At 48.4% G+C, this 25,710-nt stretch overlaps 1 protein-coding gene across 9 annotated transcripts in view; it reads right to left on the bottom strand.

Annotated features, from left to right (window-relative positions):
- Rapgef2 (Rap guanine nucleotide exchange factor 2) overlaps window positions 1-25,710 on the bottom strand; it is a 216,976-nt gene that overhangs the window by 127,300 nt on the left and 63,966 nt on the right. For 7 of the 9 annotated variants that reach the window (XM_004868568.3, XM_087200331.1, XM_087200327.1 and 4 more), the window contains 3 exons: window positions 15,362-15,432; window positions 9,870-9,926; window positions 2,462-2,545 (listed from right to left, as the gene is read on the bottom strand). In XM_004868568.3, coding sequence (XP_004868625.2) covers window positions 2,462-2,545; window positions 9,870-9,926; window positions 15,362-15,432 — 212 coding nt within the window. Of the gene's footprint in view, window positions 1-1,368; window positions 2,423-2,461; window positions 2,546-5,139; window positions 6,106-9,869; window positions 9,927-15,361; window positions 15,433-25,710 lie in introns of those variants that run through there. The other 2 variants (XM_021247464.2, XM_087200332.1) reach the window with 2 other exon arrangements.

Here is a 25,710-nt window from a genome sequence, read left to right as displayed (position 1 = left end):
CACCCCCAAAGGAAACAAAACAACTGGGCAGCACCAATGTCACCTCGTCCAACATGAAGGCACAGCCTATAACCAGGCCGCCTGTCCTCAGCCCGAAAGCCACCCCTCCTCCATCCCAATAGAGCACCACTCGCCAGCACTCGCCAGCCAGCCTGCCAAAGAGTGACCTGTGTCATCTTTTAGAATAATCAGACACGGAGTCCACATGCTCATGAAACGGGTCTGAACTGCAAGTCCCTCTGCAGAACAGCAGTCTTCTGAACATGAGGTTCTCCAGGCAAAGTCATGACAAGCTGTCGCTGATTAGTGGACGGCTGGCAGAGCAGCCACCACGCCTGCTGGGCGGAAGCTTCATTCTGGATTCGGCTTCTGCTGCAGACACTGCACGGAGACAACAATGAAGCCACTGACTGGGGTTCTCCTTACAGTGTGTAAATTCCAAGTCATACTCACCACAGCACAATTCATAGTAAAATGTTACAAGTACCTGTTATCATTTATTCATCGCAGAAAGTTCAAATAACTGTCATTAGATGGGCACGAGAAGTTGTAAAGACAGTCCGTTGTAAGGGCGTCACTCTGTGAGGAGGCAGTGTGCGTGTGTGCACATATCTTTAACCGAAGCAGGACAGTGAGTTGTACATAAAGCATATGATTTTACGCTGAGACCACAGGCAGAAAGGACGCTGGAGGAAAAAACCACTCGCACATTAAAAATCAATCATCTCTGAATGGGAGGACTTCAGCTGATGCTTTTCCTTCTTTATCTTTGAAAATTTATACACTAATGATTACTTTATATACCAAAATTACATATAATTCCAATGCTTAAATACTGTTTGCCTGTACCTTCCAAGTTCAGAAATACAGCCTCGGACAGAACCCCCAAGGGCCAAACTAACAAGCCGTGCCTGGAGGACAGGAGAGTGTCTAACTCGCCACCCTCTGGGAGCCAGGGCTCCCTCCCAGCGTTATGGGGGCTGCTCCACAGGTCAGAACAGGCTTTTTGGGCAAACTTCAGGTGTAAACGCCCTATGCAACGCAAGTGTCTTTAACTATGAAAGGCAGCTAACACTTCCACCTACCCCAAGGGAGAATGGTGGGTTAAAATGATTTACATACACAAGACAACTATTTAAAATGGTGCCTGGCAACCTGGAAGCACCCTAAAAGCTGTTGTGCTACCCTCATTTTGTTACACTGTTACTGTTACAACTACTGCTACCTCTACTATTACTATTATATCACCATTAGCAATACAGCTCTTGCCATTAGGACCACCGCTACAGCTGAGAAGGACACACAGGAAATGAGAGTCCCTCCGGCGCCGGACCATTTTCCAAAGAGGAGAAGGCTCGCCAATCTGACCTTAGAGACGCGCAGAGCAAAAAGGCAGGCGAACTGCACCAGCGCTGAGGCTCAGTTCAAAGTGATACTGCTCCGACAGGCTTGCATCACCATTCTGGACCCCAAAGCCCATCCAAGCCCCTCTGCTGCCACACCCAGGCCAGTCCTGTCCACAGTGTAAAACTACTCCTCCCTGTCTCACTGACACTATTTATAAAAGCTGCTCACATCTTAAAAATAGATCCTTAACGTGACTCTAATCCACTCAGAACTCCTTATCCAGAATACACTAGAATACTTTTATAGGAGCTAGGCAATAGAAGGGATAGCTATATTTTTGTGAATTTATTCAATTTACATAATTAATAGCAAAAAATAAAAATGCTTAGGTAAAAACCTTTAGTCCAAATAAAAATAGCTATTTGTAAGAAACACAAAATGAGGAGGAGAAGATGAGCATCAAGACTCAGGACCACACCGAACAAAGCTGGTCATGTTTAGCAGAAGACCCCAGACACCTTCTGGCCGGGGCAATCAGAACCCACATGTGCTGGGCCGGTCAGACTGTATCCGGAAGAATTCAGCAAAAGACACAAGCACTGCAGGCACAGAGCCATAAATCAAGTCGGCACACACAAGCCCAAGTCACACGGAGAGAGGGTGGGAAGCCGCCCCCCGACAGGCAGACACCACGTGAGCAGCCATTTGGTCCCCACCAGAGAGAGGGGCAGGCAGCACCTGCTTCCTCCCCATCCCAGAGGGGCTGGGACTCTCGCTGCCTCTTTTCGGATGTCTGTGAGACTGCCTCCTATGCTCTCTGACCGTTAGTTCTTCTCTACCTAAGCCACCCTGGGAACAATCGAATGTGCCCTAAAACACAGCTGATGTGGTCATGTAATAAATTAACGTGTCACCGGCATGATTTTTGTCCCTGTCCTTTGTTAAAGAGACTGAAACCGTGTTTACAATTAACACGGGCATTTCTTGAAGATTTATGTATAACAACTCCAAAGGACTGTGTTGCTTTGTATCAGCACAATAATTCTGCAAAAGGATTCAATTCTGCAAAAGAATGTCAGGCTTCATGGGTCATTACAGAATGTCTATACAATACCTGCTTCTTGGAAGGAACATGGATTCCTTAATGAACACGGAACCAGACAGCAAGATATACCAGCAGGTCCCAATATCATCAGGACTGAAAAAGAAAGGGAACAGGATGAGATGATTATTCACAACAACAACAAAACAACAAGAGAAAACAATAATATGTATACACACACACACAGAGCAACGTGCAGCACCCATGTCACTTATGGAATCATAAAGAACAGCATAAAACAAATACACAAAAGTAACTATTCAACTACTAGACTCACTTTACAAAATGATTTATATCCCTGAAATAAGTTATTTATTGGCATAGGCAAGTGTTTAAATGTCCCTTATACCTACAGAGCACCTACCACTCCAAGTTTTACCCTTTAGTTTGATTTGCTGAACAAGAAAGACTTTCACTTGGCTCACGAAGTGAAGAAAATCCAAACATCAGAAGCCAATCTGCCCCTTGCCCACTGCGGGGCCACCTCGAGCACCCTTGGTCCGGAAGTTCTTCATGGGTGAGCACATACACTGGCTCCCTCTGGTTTCCTAACAGAAACAGCGGCACTCTGCACGCTGCTGCAGCTCTGGTGATGGCCCTGCAGCCCTGGAGCCGCCACAACAGCCAGCTTCCCGGTGCCTGTTCACCTCTGCAGGGAGCCCCTTTACCGCATGATGTCCCGGGTGGTGCACGAAAACTCCCACTGACGGTCACATCTGCTGTTTCCAACCACATGCAATCACGTAAAAACGGTATTAAAAAACTGCAGAGCCATCTTGAAGATGCAGTTGCAACTGGCAGACGAAGTCCCGCTGCCAGGCCAAAGGGCGCACGTTTTACAATACTGACAGCCCATCCTCCACCGGCAGATGGCGACCTACATGCCTACCTTCCTCCCTCCACCACGCTGTCACAGTTACGCAACAAACACTGAAGAATTTTATGCGAAGGGAAAGCAAGACCCTGCCTTGGTAAAGCCTGGACTTGAGTCTCCCGAGAAGAGGACCTGGAGGAAGGGGAAGAGGGAGCGGTGGGGTGTGCCAGGCCCGAGGGGCGGTCCCGGGCACCGCAGCACCGGGGCTCACGGCGCGTCCGTGGCTGGGCTCTCCATCCACCTGTGGATTTCTGCCCGACTGCGTGGTAAAATACATCTCGGTTTAGTTTTATAGTTCATTTATTTTTCTCATTATGAGAGCATCTTTTTTTATTTATGCCAAGTAAATTGCTATGATCTGCCAGATTCAACAAGTTTAAACATTTTTATAACAAATGATCAAACAATGAAATAGAAAGGAAAAGGGGGATATTTAGTAAACTTATTTTAGTCGATACTTATGATGTTCCCTTCATTATAAACAAGTAGGTACAAGGAAATAAAGCTTAGAAAACTAACAGATGGGTATGATAGCACATGGCTATAATTCCAGCACTCAGGAGGCTGAGGCAGGAGGCTGCAGGTTCACGGCTACCCTGAACTTCCTGGTGAGACCCTGTCTCAAAAACCCAAAATTAAAATCCAGAATTAAAGTGGATCACCACTGCCAGGCCTGTTATTGCACAGCTGCTGTCCTCCATTCTGGGAAGCTAGCAAGACCCTATCTCAAAAACTAAACTAATTAGGGCCAGGGATTTAGCTCAGTGGCGCCATGCCTGGCTCACAAGTACAAGATCCTGAGTTCGATCCCTGGTACCAAGAAAAAAAAAACCTAAACTAATTAAAAGAGCTGGAGATGTAGCTCAGTACAGAGGCCCCGAGTTCACTCCCCAGTACCAAAGACAAAAACATACTATGGGGCCTTCAGCAAGTTACTAGAGCTACTGCAAGGACTGAATGAACAGCAATCGTTAAATGCAAATAATTACTCTATGACAACTCATGGTTTCACTGTGTTAAAAGTACCATAAACGGCCCCAAAGCCCAGACTGACTGGGATACAGAGAACGCAACAAACTTCAGCTGGTCTCTCGGTGATTTCCTGTGCCCTCCAGGGGCTAAACAACGTGGACAAAGTAAGTGCCAGGTTTACAAACTCGTCTTTCCTGTCACTGATCACAGAAGCACACATGGAGGCCAGGCAGCCAAGTCACAGCGGGCACAACACTGCCACAGCGACCACCCTGCCCCCGCGAGTGCCCACCGAGGGCTCTGCAATCAGGGCCGACTCTTGTTCCGGAAAGCTGTGGGAAAGATCTGCAGGTGTGAGTGGAAGACGAGGACTGTCTCAGTCACTGCCACAGATGGTAACTCAGCTCCTGTGGAGGCAGTGCCAGGGTTTCCCAAGGGTCTTCAAAGGCCCGTGAAGGAAGGCCGCTCCCCTCGGGACCCGAGACCCTGGGAGGCAGTATGGCCCGAGGCCCGTCTCTGCCACCTCCCTCAGTGAGCAGCTTCCTCCCCTCGTCCTCAGGCCAGGCAGGAGGTTTGGAGGCTCCATGCGGCTGCCCCCCACCCTGTGGCTTGCAGGCCTGTGGATTGGAATGCTAAATTCGCCTGCAAGGGGGCCCCACACTTCCCCACCGCGCCTGGGCACAGCCAGTGCCCTTGGCCTGCGCTCCCCCTCCCGGCGCTCCCTGCCGGCCCTGCGAGGTGGCCGCTCCCTCTCTCCAGGCCCCTGTGCTCCAGCAATGGTCGGCTGCTTTTCTTCAGGAAGCCTTCTCGGTCACCGCTACCATACCATTTCCGGAACACTTACCCCTTCTCATTTCATGCTGCTGTCTATTTCCTCCGTGATTTCTTAGCATGTGAGGCATCTTCCTGCAGCTACACTGAACTCTCAAGCGAGGGCGGCTGTTCAAGCCTAGCAGAACCTGTCATCGACTTGGCTGCGACGACGTACACCCCAGGGCCGTGAGCAGGAGAGACCCAAGCCCCGCCGCACCGGCAGGGCGGGAAGCCAGGCAGGGCGGGAAGCCACGTGGGCCAGGCCCGCGGAGCCTTCCTGCTGCGCGCTGACCCTCAAGACACCAAATCTCAGGCTCTGGTCTCCCAACTGTAAAGAACCCTATCAACAGCTTCTTTAAAAACGTGGCTTCGACTTTAATGAGACAGTGTGCATCACTGCAGGCAGCACCTAAAATTAAAAAACAAGAAGCACTAGCTCTCTTCAACCTTTTCCTCCTACTCGGTCTCTGAACGGGCCAAACTGCAGCCTCACTCCCTGCAGACGTTCCCATCCTGAGTGCACCCCTCGGCCGTGCCACCCTCCTTTCAACGCAGGCTGCAGAGCCCAGGACAAACCTACTGTCCTTGCTCTGAACAGTGCCCTCTACTGGGCACTGCCTGGGCACCCTTGGCGTTGCCGGTTAGCTACCACCTCCTCCAGTTCTGGGAGCCTGACGCGTCCTCTCCTCCATGCCCCTGGAGCACTTCCGCTCGCGCCCCTGAGCAGCGGCCCTCGGCCTGTCCCAACTGTTTATTCCGGCTCTTCCCCATTAGCTTCCGAAGTATACTGTGTATACACCACATAACGGGGCACTGGCACTCAGATACTTTCTTAGGGAACGAGCTGAGGAACGCTGCTGAGTCAGACAACGTATTAAAATGTCGGAAGCCACAGACACCAGTTGGAACCCACTGGGAACACGAAGCCAGGCCAAGAACTTCCTCGGCAATGTCCTGGGCGTCCACCAGGTGGCAGCGTCTCCACGCGAAAGAGCACAGGGCTGCTCCACCTTGCTCTGAAAGCAGGAAGCTAAAACTAGTGGGGGAGTTGACGTGGACAAAGGGGTTCAAAACATAAAAGCTAGTAATAAGCTGCAGAAGAAATCACCAAAAGCTATTATTTGCGAGGAGAAAGAAACTCGTTTAAGACTTACTTCAATTCAGCTCTCAGTCCAGAATGAATGGGCCAGAAGGTTTGCTGAGCCACCGTGAAAGCCAGGCGGGCTGGCCAGGAGGGCGAGGGCTTGTGCCAGGAGAGGGCAGGGCAGGAGGGGCTGCGGGCAAAGCACCCGGACACGGAGAGAGCAGGCTCTCGCGATCCACCCAGCACACACTGCACAGCCAGGGACCGGCCTGCTGGGGTCGGCGAGAGCAGCCGGGGCCGCCCGCCACCTCGGGCTCTGAGCTTAAAAGTCAGACAGGGAGCCAGCGAAAGGGTCCGACATGTGGACCATGTGGAGACGGCCAGCGGGGTCCCAGGGCCAGCAAGCAGCCACCGAGGTCAGAAGCCGGCCCTGTCCCTGCCCGAGCCCACCACCGCAGCAACGGCACCCAGCCACGGCAACAGCAGGGTCTCTCCGGCCCCTCTGTCCTCACATCAAAGCCCTTGCCAAGGGCCAGGGCCTCGCTTCTGCTCGCCTCGGGTGACAGACTCGTGCGCCCCCTAAGAGCAAGGCCAAAGCCACAGTGAGCAGGGCCTAGCCCCGTCGGATCCGCGCCTCAGCCCCCAGGCTCCCAGAGCGCCACGCTCCCACCGCTGGGCGCACGGAGGCCTCCTGTGAACGAAGTGGCCGCGGCCTGAAACAGGCGTCTTGACAGCGGCCGCCTCCGATGCGCAGCGATGGCACTCCCCGGCGCGCGGTCTCACTTCTGCCTCACTCTCCGCAGGGTGTAATGACCATGGGTATCTGCTCTGCTCTTCTGATGGGGCTCTGAGATGTAAAAGCTCAGAGCCATAATCTGTATTGCTTACTTCTGTGCAGCTAATGGCCCAAAGTAAGCTCAATCAATAAATTAAAGCAACATAGCATAGTAAGTGATCCTGCCAATGACACCGGGACAAAAATGTAAGCACATATACCATTTTTGCAATTTTGCCATTTTTTTGTTTAAAACCCTGGCAGACAAAAATGCACATTATGAAAACAATCTGATGACATCACGTGTGCAGTTACGGGTGTGCTGCTCCAGGACAGTCTGCCTGCTACTGCGCCTGATCCCCACGCGGGCCCCAAGGGCAAGTGCATGACTGCTTCCATCTTATAGGCGAGAAAATGGGGTGCCCAGGGAGATGACAGCACCGTGTTGACCTAGAAGTCACCAGCACCCAAACCTAAAAGGAAAATGACTGCCTGTCCCTCGGTGATAGCGCATGTCTGAAGGCGGTGCTATTCTCACTGTCCTCCGCTCTTCAAACAAAGCTCAGCGGAGGACAAGCACAAACAAAACGCTCCCCACAAGGTCTCCCAGAGAGCGCGCTGTGCTCGCTACGTTTCCCACACTTCTGCACACCACAAACATGGGTAAGAGCAGAGCGTGTCTGCACAAGGGTCACAAGAAAATAACTCGACCACGCTTCATCACAAGATTGGCCCACCACCAGGGATCTGATTGTGTCGATCTGCAACTAGGCTCCGTGAATTCTGGCCTTTTGAAATCAGGCTTTGCTGATGATCCACAGGCTTTTCACTGCTCACCAGGGCTGTGACCTAACTCGACCTAGCAAGAGGTAGGCGATCGCTACAGTCAAGTCTGGCTCCACGGTCAAGGGCACCCCACTAGGTGATGTGGGTGAGCCTTCTGTCCCCAGCTCTGCTCACAGGCGCTGTCTCCACTGCGTCTCTAGAGAGAACTGGGTTGACAGACAGCCGTCCACCTTCAGTTCGAGTAGTACTGAACAGCAGTGCACAGCACCACCTCGGAGTCGCGAGAATGCGGGCAGAGAGGCCCGCAGCTGTGGCGGCCACCATCAGCCCTTAGGCGGCCTTGCGCAAGGAGGGGCTGTGCACTTACCACGGGCGCAAACACCACTTTCTACGGTGCTGTGGCACGAATAAGGCCACACAATGCCAGTGCCTGGGGTCAGGGCCGAGGCGGCACAAGCACAACATCTGGGCTCAAACGCAGCTCCCACTTCAGTCAGTGGGGCCGGGGCAGCCTCAGTTTCTCCCCATGTAAAACTGGGGTGAGAGTTACCGGCTACCTCGGGAGACATCTGAAGAGGAAGTTTGCAGATGAAAGTAGACACAGCACTTTTCAGAACACGCTGGGTACAGCAGTGCTCGGTAAATGTTTGCCCCAGCACACTGCCATCAACACTGGGAACCCGCATTCCAAGAGGAGGACAAATGACAGCAGTCAGTGCTGACTGCCTCTAGACTGTCAGTAAATGTCAGGAATGCTCACCCCAGACTTCCACACACCATGCTTGTACAGCTGTTACTGAGGCTTTTAATGCTCCTAGCTGGTTGCAGTGGAACATGCCTATAACCCCAGTTACTTGAGAGGCTGAGGCAGGAGGATTTCAAGTTCAAGCCAAGGATGAGCAAGAAATTTAGCAAGACCCTGTTTCTCTATAAGATACCTGACTGGACATGGCATCTGGGTTGGTTCTAAATGACCCTCTTGCACCTGGGAGAGGGACGGAAAGATGAAGCACAATCGCTTGCATGAGTTGAACTGTTAGGTGCTGAGTATCGGGGCCCACCGTCCACAGGTCACGAGTCTCATGACTTCCCGTAATGAACTGAGCAGCCGCTTAGGAGGGGAAACTTGCTGGTGGTTGTCTGGATAACTGAGACCGTTCTTTAAACAACACACACATATGTACACACAAGTGTGGCCTGTGACCCACGCAGGCCTGTCGCACAGAGCTGCACTGCACACATCTCTGCCCACGCTGCTTCTACCACAAACACGTCCCTGACACCCGGCTCAGAAGGCACAGTGCTCCCAGGTGCCTTGTCTGCCTTCCCTGTCCCTCCCAACCCCAGGTACAAACCTATGCTCCCAGGTGTCACGGTCTGCTAGTTTGTTGTCATTCTCCTTTTTCCTATCTCTACGTCCCTCTCAGGGGCAGAAGACGTATTTATCTATTCAATAAATATTCTCTGTCATAGGCCTGGAAGGGATCATCATGGAGTGGGTGTTTCGAAAAACAGGAAGCAAAGTCCACAGAACACAGTCGGTCACCACCAACATGATCCAAACAAATAGCATGGCCCGTAGCTCACAGGGCGAATGTCTGTAATATGCCATTCACCTGCTATGTGTTTACCACACTCTTAAACACTCAGCAGTCATTTTTTATGAAATATGTTACACATCTTGAAGGGATATCAGTACGATTTTTAAAAAGAAACTATGCCAAAGAGATGTGGCAGCTCTTTTCCTGTCTCTGAGAGCAGTACAGACTAAAACCTGCCACGTGCATGTGCTACCTTCACTCCTCACCCAGTGTGGCCATGGGAATACTTGTTTAGTGCTCAGACTTCACAATGATGAAAATGGCCAGGACTCCTAGTATGCAATGGAATCCCTAACCCACACTTACAGATAAAGGCAATCTGAACTCATCAGGAAAGGACTGTGAACTCTTATTTTACAACAGGACACAGCTAAATGTTTCACATTTCTAAAAAGTAAGTTAACACAAAAGCAAGGTAATGCTGACTTAGCCAGCTGTTACTAATGCTTCTTTTATACTTTAAGGAAATTCAGTCACTGCATTATACATTGTACAAACAGAAAAGAAATACCTACTAGTATAAAACTTCATTTGCTTCGTGTCTTTCATATCTCACAGTTTCACACATTAACCTGCAAAAAGGAGAAAGAGATGAGTCCAACATGTTACTAAAAACACCCCAAGACTTTAAAAGTTAAATAAGTTATGTAGTCTTGAAAGTTAAGATTATTTAAATGGCTCATTATAATCATTTATTAGCCTCAAGATATATATTATCCATACTTAGTGTTAACAAAATTAAATAAAACAATATGCTAGGAAACAAAACATCTAAAAGATGTCAGCTTTGCCATGCTTATTTAGTGGTATTTTATACTCTGGGGATGGCACGTGGCCAAATTAATGTTCCCTGAGGTAAAAAGAGAATGAGAGGGAACCCTAAAGCTGGAAAGAAAAGCCTATTAATTTAAAAAGCAATAACGTCACTCTCAGCTCAACGTTAATGCTACTACCAATTGGAATCTCCGACAAAAGCACTTTTACTACCTCAGTATTTTCAGGACCAACGACTAAACGCAAGCCTTAGGACTTGTTATTGCAGCTGACTCATCCCAAAGGAAAATACTGTGAAATTATGAAACCATGAGTAATATTCAGAATTATATCAAGAACAGCACCATCAAGAAGCATCCTATTGCACCAGTCACAATTATATGTTCAAAAAGCGCAAATCAAGAATCACCGCTGCCTCTCACGAAGGCCAGTACACACAGAGCGGGCTGAAGTGACTTTCATCGGCTCTTCCACCTCGCACACGCTGCGGGGCGCTCCTCCAGCCGGTGTCACTCTGGGGTCGGTCCGCATCCGTCTTTCCTGTGTGCCAAACCCACTTTCTTCTTCTCTGCTCTTCCAATTCCCCCCCTAGCTGCAGGCGCCAGGCTGACAGGACCACAGCCCCCGAGGGGCCCGGTCAGCTTTCCCTGCAGTTCCCGCACACTGTGAACAGACAGAGCTACAGAAGCGGTACGTGGAACTCTACGATCCAGACCCCGGGCCCTCAGGGCCAGCGAGGCGCCTGACCCCGACATCAGGAAGATGAATCATGGACATCCCAGCCTGGACGAAGTCACTTGTGTCCCTCATCTGACCAAACCGTGGAGGCCTCGTCTTGTGTGCTCAGGACCACATCTCTCTCAGCAAGCCCTGGAGAAACAGCTCGCTGGGCGAGCCTGGGCCCGTCTGCCTCTCCTCTGTCCTCGCGGTGCACCAGGGCCACCCTCAAGCATGGAGACAGGGCTGCTCCTGAATACCTCACCTCTTCCGGGGTCCGCATCCTCATCCCTCTCCCAAACACCCCGCCAAACGCCCCTAACTCTAGGAGGCAGAAGCCAATTCTCAACAGGAAAGGGGGACAGCACAGCGACCAGTCTGAGAGCCGCCGCCCGCTTGCTCTCTTCGCCTGTGCCTTCCGGGCCCCTTCCCCTGCAAGCTGGCCTCCCTCTCTGCCCAGTCCCGTCACTAACAAAGACGCACGCAGCACCCTACGGGGTGAGGGGATGCTCCCTCCAGACCCAGTCTCCTCCGGTCAGTATGCATGCTTTGTTCTCCTCCTCACAGAAAAATCTCCTTTTAGAGCTGTGTATACTCCCCACCTCCACTTCCTCAGGAGCCCGAAGGAAGGCTCATTATCTAAGTCCCACCTGTGCCACCTGCCTTTTCCTCCCAGGAAGCTGTCCGGGCTTCCCGGCCCCTCTTAGCTCCCAGTCACGCCAATTCTCCCGCCCTGTCCTCCAGGGACCCTTCGTCTTCTCTCCAGGGCCGCCCGCCTCCTCAGACTCAATTCAGAGACTGGTGACTTCCAAAGCAACGCTCCAGACCTAACTCTGATCCAGATGTGGCCAATTAAACGAGCCACCTCACATTTCCAATGTCCAAAATGGAACGTGAATTTCTCACCTGACACTGCTTTCCCAAAATCGGTACCCAGGGGTCCGGGCTAACCTGGAGTCATCATTCTATCTGTCTCCTGTTTTCTTCACGTCCATCTTTCTGCCAGCACCTGTTTCCAAGACTCGTCCTCCAGAACTGACCAAACCACCACTGGTGTGGCTCACACCTAGGCGCTGCCCCCAAGCCTCAGGCACCCATGGTGTGGCTATGGGGGCACTGGACAGTGGGTATGTGACACTGGGCCGTGTGACCTGGACCAGTCCACTGATGGGTGTGTAGCGGGATGTGACACTGGCGGGAAGAGGCAGGTGCTGTGTGTGGCCTGGAAGGGTATAGGTAACCCTGGCCTTGACGGCTGTACCGTGAGCTGCTTGTCCTCTGCCAGGCCACCAGGCCTTAGTCAGCCAACTGTGCACTAAAACCTCTCTACAAACCGTGAGCCAAATTAAACCTCTATTCCCTCAACTTGTGAGCATTGGGTATTTTGTCCCAGCAATGAGAAAACATCTAAGACAACCTGCTCTGCTAAAACCTCATGCGAGCCACGCTTACGTGGTCACTGTCTCTTACAGGGCCACAGGTACGGATGGATGCATCCACTTCCGAGGGCGCCTTCCAGAGCGATCTTTCCAAACCTGGGAGACCACACCTCACACCTCTGCCTATACCCACCACGACCTGGAAGAGAGAATCCAAACTCCTCTAGGCCTGAAGACAGGGCCTGCCCGACTTGCTACACTGGCTATGCTATGCTCACGCCCGCACCACACCTTCCCTCTTCTCAAAGGGCCCCACAAATCTCCGCATGGCTGCTCCATCTCAAACGTCACCAACGTGGACTCCCAGGTCAGAGCAGCCCAGAACCCACTCTTAACGACCCAGCCCACTAATGTCTGATCACTTCTGTCCCTCCAGCGCGTAGGTGCAGGAATGGCATGGTCTGACCCAAGTCAGTGACGTCCCTAGGCTCCGTTGGCATCTAGCACTCGGTAAGCATGCACTCAATTAATGCTTACAGGAGAAATAAATGTAACCAATGCTACCAAAACGGCGTGGCAAACTGTCTCCTCTGACAATGTCCTAAATAAAAGAGGACCAAAAAGATTCTGTCTTTAAACATTTTTAGCAGCAAATGTTTTAGCAAAAGGATATGAATCTCCCCTGAATTTCTAAAATAATCTAAAGGAGCCTATAAATTAAAGACACTCATCTGTAAGGATGAACAAACTCTGTATTTTAAGCAGGCTCTTGTACCAACGCAAAATAGGGCCTATCGAGTACAAGTACGTAGCTCAGTGGCAGAGAGCTCGCCTAGAATATAAAAGGCCCTGAGTTCAATTCCCTGCAAAAAACAACAACACACACTAAATAGCAAGCAGCTATTCTGCTCTAACCGCCGCTGGCCTCTGCTTCTCATTGCAGCCCTTTTCCTGTTTGCTCCCAGTGTCTGTGGACTAAGGGCACGAACACTTAAAGAGTGGTTCAAATGGTGTTGAAAAGCACCTGGTTCTTAAAAGACAGCCTCCAGGTTGCAGAGCCGTGTGTGCTCCTCCCCAGCACCGCGACCCCGGTGAGAAGAGGAGCTTGGCCAGGCACTGCCCGGCACCCAAGCCAGGGCCGGGCGCCCACAGGGCCTCTGTGGGGCGGGGACACGGAGGGTCCACTGCCCGACACCCGACACCCGATACCCACAGCCCGGTCTAACATCTCGATTAAGAGCATTTTATTTTCTGAAACTGGAAAACTACTACATGACAGTCTTAACTGACGGTTCTCTACTAATTCTGGGAAACGTTTACTCATAAAATTCAAACAAGAGAATTTATCTAAAGGGGATATATCTATTTTTCCCAGAAATGAGAGTACACATTGTAAAGCAGCTTATTCAAGTCACTAGATTGATGTGTACCTCGATTTTTGTCATAATTCATTTGATATCCTCATCTTGTTCTTAGAAAACCAACTAAGTATAAGCTGGACACTGTCCATAAATATGACTTTTCAACACCTGCTGAATGAGATAAACATTGTAAAGACCCCTCCCTATTAATCCATGCCAATAAACCAATGTGTCAAACTCAGAAACAGGCTAAGATTTAAATAGATTATACCACGCCCTTGGATTAATTGGTTATTTCTAAACAAAAATTACCTTTGAGATGGCAAAAAAGTTCTTAATTCTGAAGGTGGATGATGGTGTATGGAACTTCACTGTATTTCCTTTTTCTACTTTTGTAATTTAGAAATTTGGAAAAAGTATTTTAAAAGTATTAAAAGACCCTTCCTTTATGGCATAGAATTCCTATCATCTAAATCGTACAGCCACACATATTAAACATACAACCATGGGCCAGGGATTTAGCTCAGTGGTTCCGGCACCTGCCTTGCAAGGGCAAGGTCTGGAGTTCGATCCCCAGTACCAAAAAGAAAAAAAGAAAACCCATACAACCAGTACATCTCAATTATCCGTGTGTGTGGTTTCCTGCACACGCTCAATGGGATCTGACCTCTGCGTTTGCGTTTGCATGGGGGGGGGGGGCGGTACCGGGGATGGAACTCAGGTCCTTGTGCTTGATTGCGAGGCAGCAGAACCAGACACTGAGCTAAATCCCCTGGCCCGAGCATTTGCATTTTAACTAATTACTTTCCATTTGAAGGCTAACTGCATTTAATTAAATAAACAATTATACAAAATCTTAGAAAACTTGTCAGCATAAAATATCAAATGAAGAACTGACTCTTGTTTTAATTTGAGCCATCTTCTAAACTCCCAATGGTTTTGCCCCTTCTAATAAAACTTGACTGAATTTTTAAACATTTAATCTGCAATCTACTTTAATTTAAATGATTTTCATTAAAAATTTAACTTTAGAAACACTCAATCCTCCTGACACGTTTTTCAATTAACAACAAGATATGAAACTGATGTGCTCAAAAATTAATTAGTGTTTAAAGAGTAAAGGAGAAGTACACAGTATAGGAGAAACATTCCTCTCACAATTAGAAGTGCTGGCACAACTGGCCACAGCTGGAGGAAACAAGGCCTTCCCATTCTGCCCAGCTGGTGCTAATCTGTAACCCACCTTCCAGAGTCCTTTATTTTGTATTACACACAAGTAAGGCAAAATCACTTCTATTCCTTATTAGCACAGATAAGTGATGAAAATTTTACAGGAATGGCCCCCACTGAAGCGAGGTCAGGACAAACTGTTTCCCGGAGAGAGGCGGGGACTACTCAGGGCAGTGGTAAAGTCTCCCCACTACAACAGCCAACCGAGTCACTGCCTGGTAGGGACAATGCTTCTGGTTTCTTCCAGTGGGTCTCAGCACCAAGCAGTGTGTCTTTATTTGCCAGGAAGATAAGTGATACCCTTTGGGTGTGCTCACTGAAACAGAATTTATGACTTTCAGTCAAGGGGGAAAAGACCCTGAAGAAAGGTCAAAGATATTACTATAACAGAAATGTGAAAAGAAACACGAAAGCAACTGAATTCAACTTTTTACAACTTATAAAGAGTTAGAAGCAGCAGTTTCGTGGGTAAGTTTTCTTTAAGCTATGCACTGACACATGAATGCATGAAGCTCAGCATTCTGCTGCTCCATTAAGATGACGTACCTGAGCTGATGCTCTCTCAAGCTGGACAAAGCTTCCATGCCATGTAAATGGGAGTACACTATCTCCAGGTCCTGTGCCAAAGAAAAGAACAGAAATTACTAGATCTGTGAGGGGAAAACGATTTCTAGAGTAAATTACAAATTATACTATGAGTAGCTTTTTTAAAACACATTTTCTCAGACATTAAAAGTAAATATTGCAAGACAAGCTGACATCTACAGAGTACAACTGCCTTGGGATAAGCACAAAACTTTTTGAAATAACACATGGACAAACTTATGAAAGTAAATTCTTCATAAGTTATTCTTTCTGATCTATTTTCTGCCACTTATATCAAAATAGCAAATGTGTTTTAATTTCAAAACATAGATATTTGCCAATACCATGATTAATCTAATTATTTTCTTAATGTAAAATTAATGCATGTTATTTCATGACTATACCTAAAAATTCTTGAGTATAAATTCAATTTTTTTGTCTTACCAAAATGAAATTTCATACATTAAGAAGAGTTAAGTTTAAATATTTTCTCTTAAAAAAAGGAAGCAAATGTCTTGTTCTTCTAGATCATACCAAAATTCATAGAAAAAAGATTCAAAGTTATTCATGAAAGTTGATATTGCTAAAACTGCAAAGTCCTGTGTATATGATAAGCTAACAAGAAATCAGTAAAGACTCCAATACCTACGATTACAGCTTGTGATAACAAGATTTAAAAGGATATTACACCTCCCCAAATCTTAGTCAGAATCTAAAAGTATTTTTTAAATTTGTAAAATAAATCTTCCCCTTTTATTAGTAACAGCTTGAAGCAATAATTTACATTCCATAGAATTTATCCTTTTAAAGTAAACAAACCATTAGTCTCTTTAGTACAATCACCACTAATTTTACAGCACTTTCATCACCCCAAAACACACACTCATACTCCACTTATCCAAGACTTCTTTCATTTTCTTAAACAATGTTCTGTACTTTTCCGCACACAAGTCACACTTCCTGGGTTCAATTTAATTCTTTTATATAGGAAAAAGATATTTCAATATTAAAGGTATGGATGATAATAATTCATGGAACTAGATAAGGAATTAACATTTTTTAAAGAAGATACTGATTTGCAGTCTAAACTTTTTATTATAGTTTTAGAACAATATTATGATATGCTAAGGAAAAGGCCTGATGCACAATTTTAAATCTCTCCTACATAAAATTTACCAGCATTAGAAATTAAAAATGTCACCGCGAGCGTGATTGTTAAAAAACCCCAATGGCCTTTCGTTTCATACATCTGCAACCTCTGTTATTTCCAGTAACTCTCTGAAAGGTGAAGGACTGAAAGGTAAAAACAGGTGCTACTAATTCAGTACAAATATGGAGGCTGGAACAAATCCTGCCCCGCTGCCCAGTGAGCAAAGCGCACACCAACTAGCAAGCCTCTCCTTGGGAGCAAGCAGGCTCCCAGCACAGTGTGCTTTCTGCATTTAGGCAAAGCCAACGAAAAGGCCCTAATGAATGAGAAGTCTTTTTAATACTTAAAAATATTTCTGGAAAATCCAAAAGTTTCTGTTTTAGTCTAAACATCATGAATCTGTTATTTCCAGTCATTAAAGAGTACAGGAAGAGCTTATATTCTGATTCTAATACTAAAATCTCAATACTCAATTATCTGTGAACCTGTTAAAATCTGCCCAAGGCCTACACTGTTTTTATCAAGATAAACAGATAGGACTATTTACATTCATCAAGCAAATAAATTTACACTAACCAAAAAGTATATTTGGAAAAGCATTAGAGAGAAATAGTATTTTTAAAAGCTATTTCTTGAAAACAGGAAGAAATCTAAAGCATGATTATTAGCAATAATTTGGAACTTTAAAAAAATCAAAGAAATAACTACTTTAAAGTCAAATGATAGGCCTTGAAATAGGAAATTGTCTCCTCCAACAAGCCAAGTAAAAAGACTGTTTCCTCGGTCAAATGGCAATGTATTAACCTGCTGGTTTTTAACTCTGCAGAGTGTCCCAGTTACGTAAGCGCCCTAGTCCAGAACAAGCCCTGGCATAGGCACTGTGTGTGGGTGTTGGTACCATGTCTGCAGACTTGGCAGTTTGGGTACTAAGTGTAACGCGTCTGGATAGTCTACCTATGAATGATGACTACCAGCGTTTGCTACCACAGGTGTACCGGAATACACCTGCAATCCCAGCGCTCTGGGAGGCTGAGGCAAGAGGGCTCCAAGTTTAAGCCCAGACTGGGCAACCTTGTCTCAAAAAATAAAAAACTGGGATGTAGCTCACTATGAAAGTTCATACCCAGTACCCTGTGCACACATACACACATGCACACACACAGAAAAGACCATATTATCACTGTAGCTTGTGAAATAACAATGTTGGTCAGTTAATAAAATGCAAAGAACAATGCAATACAATTCACTGTAAGTGAAGGCATCAGGAGCTGTTTCCAAGCTTGCACCATAAGCTACGGGAGCAAGCAGGGAAAGGAAGGCTGTTTGAAAAGCAATGTTTACTTCTGCCTGCACAGTAAAGCTGCATAAGTAAAACATTCACACCGCACATGTTCACGATTATTTGGGGGGAGCACTTTTAAATATATGCCACTCAAAGCAAGACACGCCCAGAGAGTCCTGGGTGACAGCTTAATGAGACTTCGAACTGCCTAAATGAACTCAACCATGAGGTTTCTCCTGCTACTTGGAGAAGGCCGCTGCCCGAGAAGAGAAGCGTACAAACCAGGAGACTACCTGAGGTACTATTCTACTAAATGGAACGCACGGCTATCTGGGCTTCAACTAGCTGCCGTCACAGATATTCCACCTAAACCTGATTTCTTTACGGAAGGTTTCTTTACAGAAGTTTCTTTACCACAAGTAAAGACCGAGTGCAAGGTGGCAGGGAGGGGACCAACAAGACCTCCCTCAGCCTTGGGAACGTGAGCAGCACAGACTCAGTGTGCAGGAAAGGGGCTACCGAAGGGTCTCTGTCCTCCGATCTCAAGGGATGACAGGACCTGACTACAGATGAGCAGAGCAGCACAGGAAAACTAACCGGAGGAGGAATGCTCAAGCTTTTCTTCAATGAAGAGCCCAGCAGCCAACATTAGTTCACCAGTGACTAGGGACTGCCAGTGAGGAGGTCGGCACTGAGGCACAAGAGGAGGAAGACAGCTGGGGAGAATTCTGAAGAAAGCAACTCCTGCCCTCTGACTCTCGCCACTGTCCGGTCTATGCTGTCCCGGGGTACTAACCCAGTCTCAAACTCCACGACAAGAAGCTACAGGCAGACGTGGGCAAGAGTGGTGAGGGCTGGAGCCTTCTGTGGGAGCTGCCTGTCGGCGCCCACCCCACGGCAGACTTCTGGGTAGTCGGAGACTCCGGCAGGACAGTGGCCTCGGCAGTGCACAGACAATCCGAGCCTGACAGCCCCGCCATGCACCTTACCCTGCCTGCCCAAGGGTCCTCCCCACTGCATCTCCTCCTCTCCTCTCTCAGGACACACAAGCTGCTGGCTGGCGTGGGCTGCCTGCACCAGCAAGGACAGAGAGGAAGCAAGCAGTGAGGTGCCAGTGAGCTGCACTCCGTGCACCAGCCTGGGGCCTTCGAGGGCACTGGGGCCAGGGCTGCGCACCCAGAGCAGACCAGAGCAAGGGCTTCCCTCAGCCGCACACCAGACACAGGCCTGGGGTTAATCTCTGGGTTCTGATGCCTGTCCTCCACAGAGAAGACATCTGTGCATAGAAAGGAGTTACAATCCAACAAATCTGACTACAGAAAACAAAACCTAGAGTTAAATCCCCTATGGTGTTTCAATTTCTGCTTTTTGTCACAAAACTCTGACATGCAAACTGAGAAATTTCTAACTTCCCCAACTGTACTTCCCATGACAAATAAAATTCACACAATTACTACTATTTTAAGGGACTTTTAAACATGTAAGCTATTTTCCCCAAAAAGCATCTCTAGATTTGAGCATAAATAGGAACATGTTGCTCTACCCAGGAAGCAGCCCTTTTAAAACAATAAGCCTTTCCTTCTGCCCTCAGAAGGACATCCTTTATTCAAAAATAGAGGGTTTTTCAAAGCAGAGTAAAGTTATAAAGCTGCTATAGTCCTAGAAAGGTTGAAAAGCCCAGTAAAATGAAAATGAGTCACTCTGTCCACTCGCTTTTCTGCACTAAATGTAAAGCAGGTTCAAAACCCCGAACCACTCAGAGTCCAAGGGCTCCGGCACAGCCCTAAAGGAAAGAAGCCCGGGCACAAACTCCACAGCCAGGGCGCTTTCCTGTCTTTCCTTTCCCCTCTGAGGCCCAGTCAGAACATCCCAGGGCTCCTAGCAAACGTAATTCACTCAAAACGAGCTTTTCCCCTCATCAGCTTTCCAGCATCAAGACCTCACTACCACACAGTCCACTTTAATACGATCTCTGGAGCGCAGACGAGGAAAGGATTCTCCGCCTCCTGGCCCGCTCCTCAGGGTGCTGGAGTGTCCTTCCCAGCTCCTATGGCCTCTTGGATGCGATAAGGATTAACGGAGGGGGTTCTTGTGTGCTGCATCATGGGAGAAACAGCTTCCTTTAAAACGCGCGACATGTAAGAAACTATACATTTAGACTACATTTGAAGGTAACTTGATTCCTTCAGGTTTGGGAGATGGAGGCAGACACTGGGCAACAGTGCTCCGCATCTGCGGATCTGGACACAGGCAGGGTCAGAGGCGCACCTTGCTCACCGGCAGTGGTCAGTCTGGACTGGACTGAGGCTGAAGCATTCTCCCTGGGGACCCACAGGACAAACGTGTGATTCTTCCTTCTGGGAAAGACCACGAGCAATGAATGTGAAAGCTACGTCTCACACACTGCTGAGGGCCTTTACAGAGCAAGGTTATCCAAGGCTGTCTCATGGGGGAGGGACAGAGGACGGGGATGTGCGTGTGTCACCATGTACGGCCATGACGGCTATGCCTTGTCCATTTAGGAGACCTCAAGTGTTTCTACACTAAAAAGTGTAAGAGAACTGTCCTCAGAAGAAGGACGTACTGGAAAGAACGTGGGCTTTGTCGTCGGATGGCACAGGTCAAACCCTGTCCCCACCACGCACTCCCTATTGCCTGCCTGTGGCCCCGGATGTGGCCGAGACCATACTGAAACACGGAGTATGTGTTGCTCGGTTGTGTGGCCATAATTACACAAAGTGTCATCCAGCACTCGCACACAGAAATCTTTGGAAAATAGCACTTTTACATCTATAAGATATTTCCGTCCTAATGCTAGGGACAGAACCAGCCCTAAATTCAGGTTTTTACATCAAGGTTAAAGAAAAATGACAGTTTACCACATCTGTTATTAATAAACTTCCCAAATAACACTGATTTGAAATCTCATGAACTTAAGAATGAGGAAGAAAGGAACAAAGATATTTTTCAATTTCAAAACAGCCACTTAGTTTTTCCTCCACAAAAATTTGGCTAGAACATATTAAAGACTGGCAAAGCTAGAAAACAACCTACAAGGATTTTCTTCTCTGATAGGTACAAGGTCACCTGCGCTGGCTCAAACCTTCCCCGGGCCCCTCAAAGGCTGGGGTGTAGCTCAGCGACACAGTGCCTGGAGCCACAAGTTCTCTACATTTTAAAAATTCCTTAAAATACTTCCATTTTGATCTTTTCAACACCTAAGATTATACGAAATTTCCCACAAGTTTTAAGTCGCATTGGAGCTGCTGAAACTCTTTGAAAGCCTAATTCACTTCATCATCATCCTTGGATACTTTTTATCTGGGGATGATATTCCAAAACAAATTATTCATAATCTAAAATATATCCATGCGACAATTTTTAGCAGCGTCACGCTAAAGGTACCATCTGAAGAAAATCTGTGCACTGAGGTAATTCCCTAACAACGGATCTCTAACAGGCCGCGGGGTAACCCTCCTGAAACCCTTTGCTTCCCTTGTGCGGTGTTTTGAACCGCGCACCCCGCAGAACCCTGCCCTGCGCGGTCCTGTGCAGCAGTGTTTCCAGCAGCTCACACGGCACCTGCGGCGGGCGGGCAGAGCCTCCTAGGAGAGCCCTGTCCGTCTGAGGACAGAGGATGCTGCTACCCGGTGCAGGCCCTGGAAGCCTCTGCCTGCCCTGCGATCAGCTCTGGGCCGCTCTCCCTAGGGGAGCCTCACCACTCTCCCAGGTGGAAGCGCCTCTCCACTGCCCGCTCACTAATGAGCGGCAGCGTCAGTCCAGAGCACTAACGTTCTGCCACAAGGGAGCAACTGCCCAGAGGGACGCAGAGAGAGGGGCGCCGCGGGAGGGAGAAAGGTGCTTCCCGGTGAAAGCCCTGCCCTGCCGGATGGGCTGAGACCGGTCTGTACACAGCCACACGGTGGCAGCGTGGGACAGCAGTCCCGCCCTGAAGCCCAAAAGCACCTCCCGGCACCGTCACACACACACAGCTCCTCCCCCGAGTCTCCTGCGAGAGGGCGGGTGGAGCAGGTTCAGCGCACTCCTGGAGCCGTCGCCCTGCCCTCCGCAGGGACAGAAGCGTCAGGCCACTGGCTGCCCAGGAGCCCGCGCATCGCCCTCACCCAAGGTGCATCGAGCGCTTTCTTGGGACTAAGAAAGGAGAGCCATGGGACAGTGCCTGACTGTCGGCCAAATCCTTAGTAAAGCTCTCCAGGACTGACCTCAAACTCACGTCGGGCCCAGGATGTGGGCGGGGTCACTTGGGGGCGCACACGCGCGCGCGCACACAGTGACTCTAGTAACTGCTGCTGCTCCTGCGTGATGACGTCCTGACTCGTTTCTTCCTCCCCTCCCGCCCCTCCCTGGAGACGGAGCCGGCCTCCACCTCCCCGGCCCTTTCCACTATTCTGAGGCAGCCAGGGTCTTACTACGGGTACGGTGCCCCGGCTGGAGTCAAACTTGCAACCCTCCGGCCTCAGCCTCCCAGAGTGCTGGGATGACAGATGCACGGCCACACCCAGTTTCTGTATCATTTTCAAACTGAGGTTGTGAATAATTCCTAAACTTGAAGCAATTATAAAATAATTGTCTCCTTGGACCGGGATTTAGCTCAGCAGTGCTACCGCCTGCCTTGCAAGCACAAGGTCCTCGGTTGAATCCCTGGTACCAAACAAACCAAAAAACAAAACAAAATAACTCCCTCTTTAACGTGGAAGTTACAAGATGGACTCGTGAGTTACAACAAAACCGGGCCTGGCTCCATTCTCCCCCTGCTCCAAGCCGCTGTCAGGGAGCTCTGAGAGCAGTAAGCAAAAGAATTTCATCTGTGAAGATTACGATTTCTCATTAGAAAAATCAACAATTTAGAGTCAACAAAAAACTCATCTTAAGAATAAAAAATATATAAGCATTCAAATAAGCCCTCAATGCCTGTTTCCAGTTGTCTCCCTTCAGAACAAGGCTTCACACCCCAAGCCTGCAGCTCCCCGTGTTCACATTCTTAGGTAACGAGAAGAACAGACTCACAAAACATGTTTTCATTCATTTTAAGTAACTGCGTGCTTCAATCTCCCAGCCTGCGAATGCGCAGGCTAATCTCAGTTTCATGCATGTCGACTGACACACCAGAGAATCTGCGCTGGTCTTGCTCCCCATCCTTAGAGCAGCAGGCAGTAAGTCAACGTTTAAACCTCACTAAGGACACCTCCCAAAAAGGTGATGGGCTGTGTAGACACAGGCAGACGTGGACACACACGCTCCATTCTAACAATTCCTGGGCTCTCTTTCAGTTCAATATGAGATTCAACTAAACACCTGCCACCTTAATTCTCCTCTAGCAATGCAGCTAAAACCTTCAGCTTGGTAGTAACTCATTTCTGGCAGTGTCTGGCTCTGCTTAGCAAATCACCTCAGAAACCCTGGGTTTCCACGCTGACCCAGCTCCCAGCTCAGCCCCAGCCAGTCCCGCGGGCCAAGCAGAGCAGGCCCTGAGCACATGCTCTCTGCTGCCTCTCACAAGAAGGAAGCACTCTCTGAGTGGAAGCCCTTAAATATAGAAAACTGCGTGGCTGCCATTGCTCTAGGACAAAAGACAAAAATAATTTGGCATCTGTTTTTCCCATCTTGAATGTTTTACCCAGGATCCAACCACCAATATTATTACTTATTCTCAAATTTTTTATTTCTCAAGAGGACAGAACATTCCACATATGCAATTAAAACCTTCCCCTTTCCTGATCAGAAGAAGCTGTATGTTAAAGAAATATTTGATTCTGTTCAGAGCTGCTCTCCTTCAAACTTGCCACACGAAGTGAGAAGCAGGAAAAATCCAGTCTAACCATCCAACCAAATAAATATCTGGGGAGGAGAGGGAATCAGTTATAGAAAAGGAAGTGCATTACTGGGTTTTAGAGAAGAACCGGAGACTTAAAAACGTGCATTTTACATAGATGGTTTGTATGTTAGAAAGAATAACAGACTAGTCACAATCTGCCCTTTCAAATTCTCCTTCTGAACTCTCCGTGAAGCTTTGCTAGCATCCCTACCCACCCTGCTGGCAGCGCTCTTAGCTCCCTCCTCCGGGCAGAGGGTACAAGGCGGCTCAGGTGAGTGGAAGGCACAGCTGCCCTCCACAGCTCCTGAATTCCTGCTCAGAACCTGAAGCACATGCACCTTCAAAGCCAGTGCTACCAAGGGCAGCTGGGTCCGTCGGCCAGCTACTGAGTCCTGAAACCTGAAGCCCCACACGGGAGGAAGGAAGAGGAAGCTGTTGGGCCTTTAGCTGGTAAAGAATAAACTGCAAAGAAGGCTAGGGAAGTGCTTCCAAATGCAGGTCCCCCAGACAGTTTTCACTAGTGCGTGGCAAAATGAAAAAATAAGACACGGCAGTGAGATGCTTTAAAAACTACTACTACACTCACTTTAAAGAGCTCTCCTTTATTCAGGATCATAGGCTGAGTATAGTGAGTGGTGCGTGCCTGTAATCCCAGGACTCAGGAGGCTGAGGCAGGAGGATTGCTCTGAATTTGAGGCCAGCCTGGGCTACATATATATTGAGTTCAATGCCAGCCTGAACTACATAGTGATACACTGTCTTGATAAGGGAAAGGATGAAGGAGGATCATAAACTTCCTCTTTCTCCTTACTGTATTTGAAATTATACTGATCCTGGGTAGTAGTCCACTGTTTTGTCTAATATCTTACTCTAATTCCCAACTGCATGTTGGTATTCTAATTTTGCAAAGGCCACAGTCTTGCTAGATGATGTCAGAAACTTGGGACACGGGTACCTCCAACATGTAGCTTGTGATCTGAGACAGTGAGGTGCCTTCTAGATTCCAAGATTATTTCCCTCCTACTTCCAGTTCTTATTCATTGTACCCAAACTCTGCAAAGGAAGGCTTTCCAGGTGTTCTGACCCTCCCAAAAGATGTTGAGACCTGTTTAAAAAGCACTAAAGAAGCCTCTGACACGTGAAACGCCCGGGATCCCTCCAGAGTCTCGGAGGAGTGGAAAAGTGCTGAGTGCAGGAAGATGCGTGGGCAGAGGAAGCCAGCCGGGGGCGGGGAGGGGCGTCCTCCAGCCAGTCGGGCCCTGGCCTGCTGGGCCCCTTCTTCACTTCAGACAGGTTGAGCACAACAGGGTCTCCACGGCCCTGGCCCAGCACACGAGTTCATTTTTATGCGAGCACAAGCCACCACTATCACTGCCCGCTCTTCGGTGGGTTCTCATGGGGACAGCAGGAGCTGGGCGCCCCGGGTAGAAGAGGCATCAGCAGCTCCGACGAAACATCTGACAAAATGGACCGGGGCTGCAGACTGGCTAGGGCAACTCGGCACAGCATTTCGGGTTTCATTTTCATTTTCTCAGATAATTTCTGGTTTTAAAGTAAATCACTCTGCTGCCACACTGTAACAGAACAGAAAGCCCAGAAAGAAATCCACACTCACAGTCCACTGACTCACAACGGTGCGAGGACACTTGATGGGCAAATGATGGTGCCTTCAACAGCCCGTACTGGAGACTCTGTGTGCATGGGCAGAAACACGGGACCGGGCCTCATCTCAGCCACGTGCGACAACTCCAAGGGAGTAAGACTCACGGAAGACTCAAGCTGTGAAACCACTGACAGAAAACACAGCGGGGAAGCCCCACGACAGAAGCCTGGGCAAGGGTTTTTTTTTTAATATAAATCTAAAAGCACAAGGAACAAAAACAAATCAATGGGATTACATCAAATTAAAAAGCTTCTGCACTGCAAAGACAATGATCAACAGAATGAAGCAATCTACAGAAATTATCTGCAGCCATGCATCTGGAAAGTGATTAATATCCAAAATATATAAGAAACTCAATGCAATAGACCCAGTTCAAAAA

The sequence above is a fragment of the Heterocephalus glaber genome, unplaced genomic scaffold (assembly GCF_053883595.1).
Source record: "Heterocephalus glaber isolate CG9 unplaced genomic scaffold, H.glaber_assembly_v1.0 deba00001737, whole genome shotgun sequence".
NCBI classification, from domain to species: Eukaryota; Metazoa; Chordata; class Mammalia; order Rodentia; family Bathyergidae; genus Heterocephalus; species Heterocephalus glaber.
Note: the sequence above shows the minus strand (reverse complement) of the source record. Positions and strands in the feature narration are given on the sequence as shown.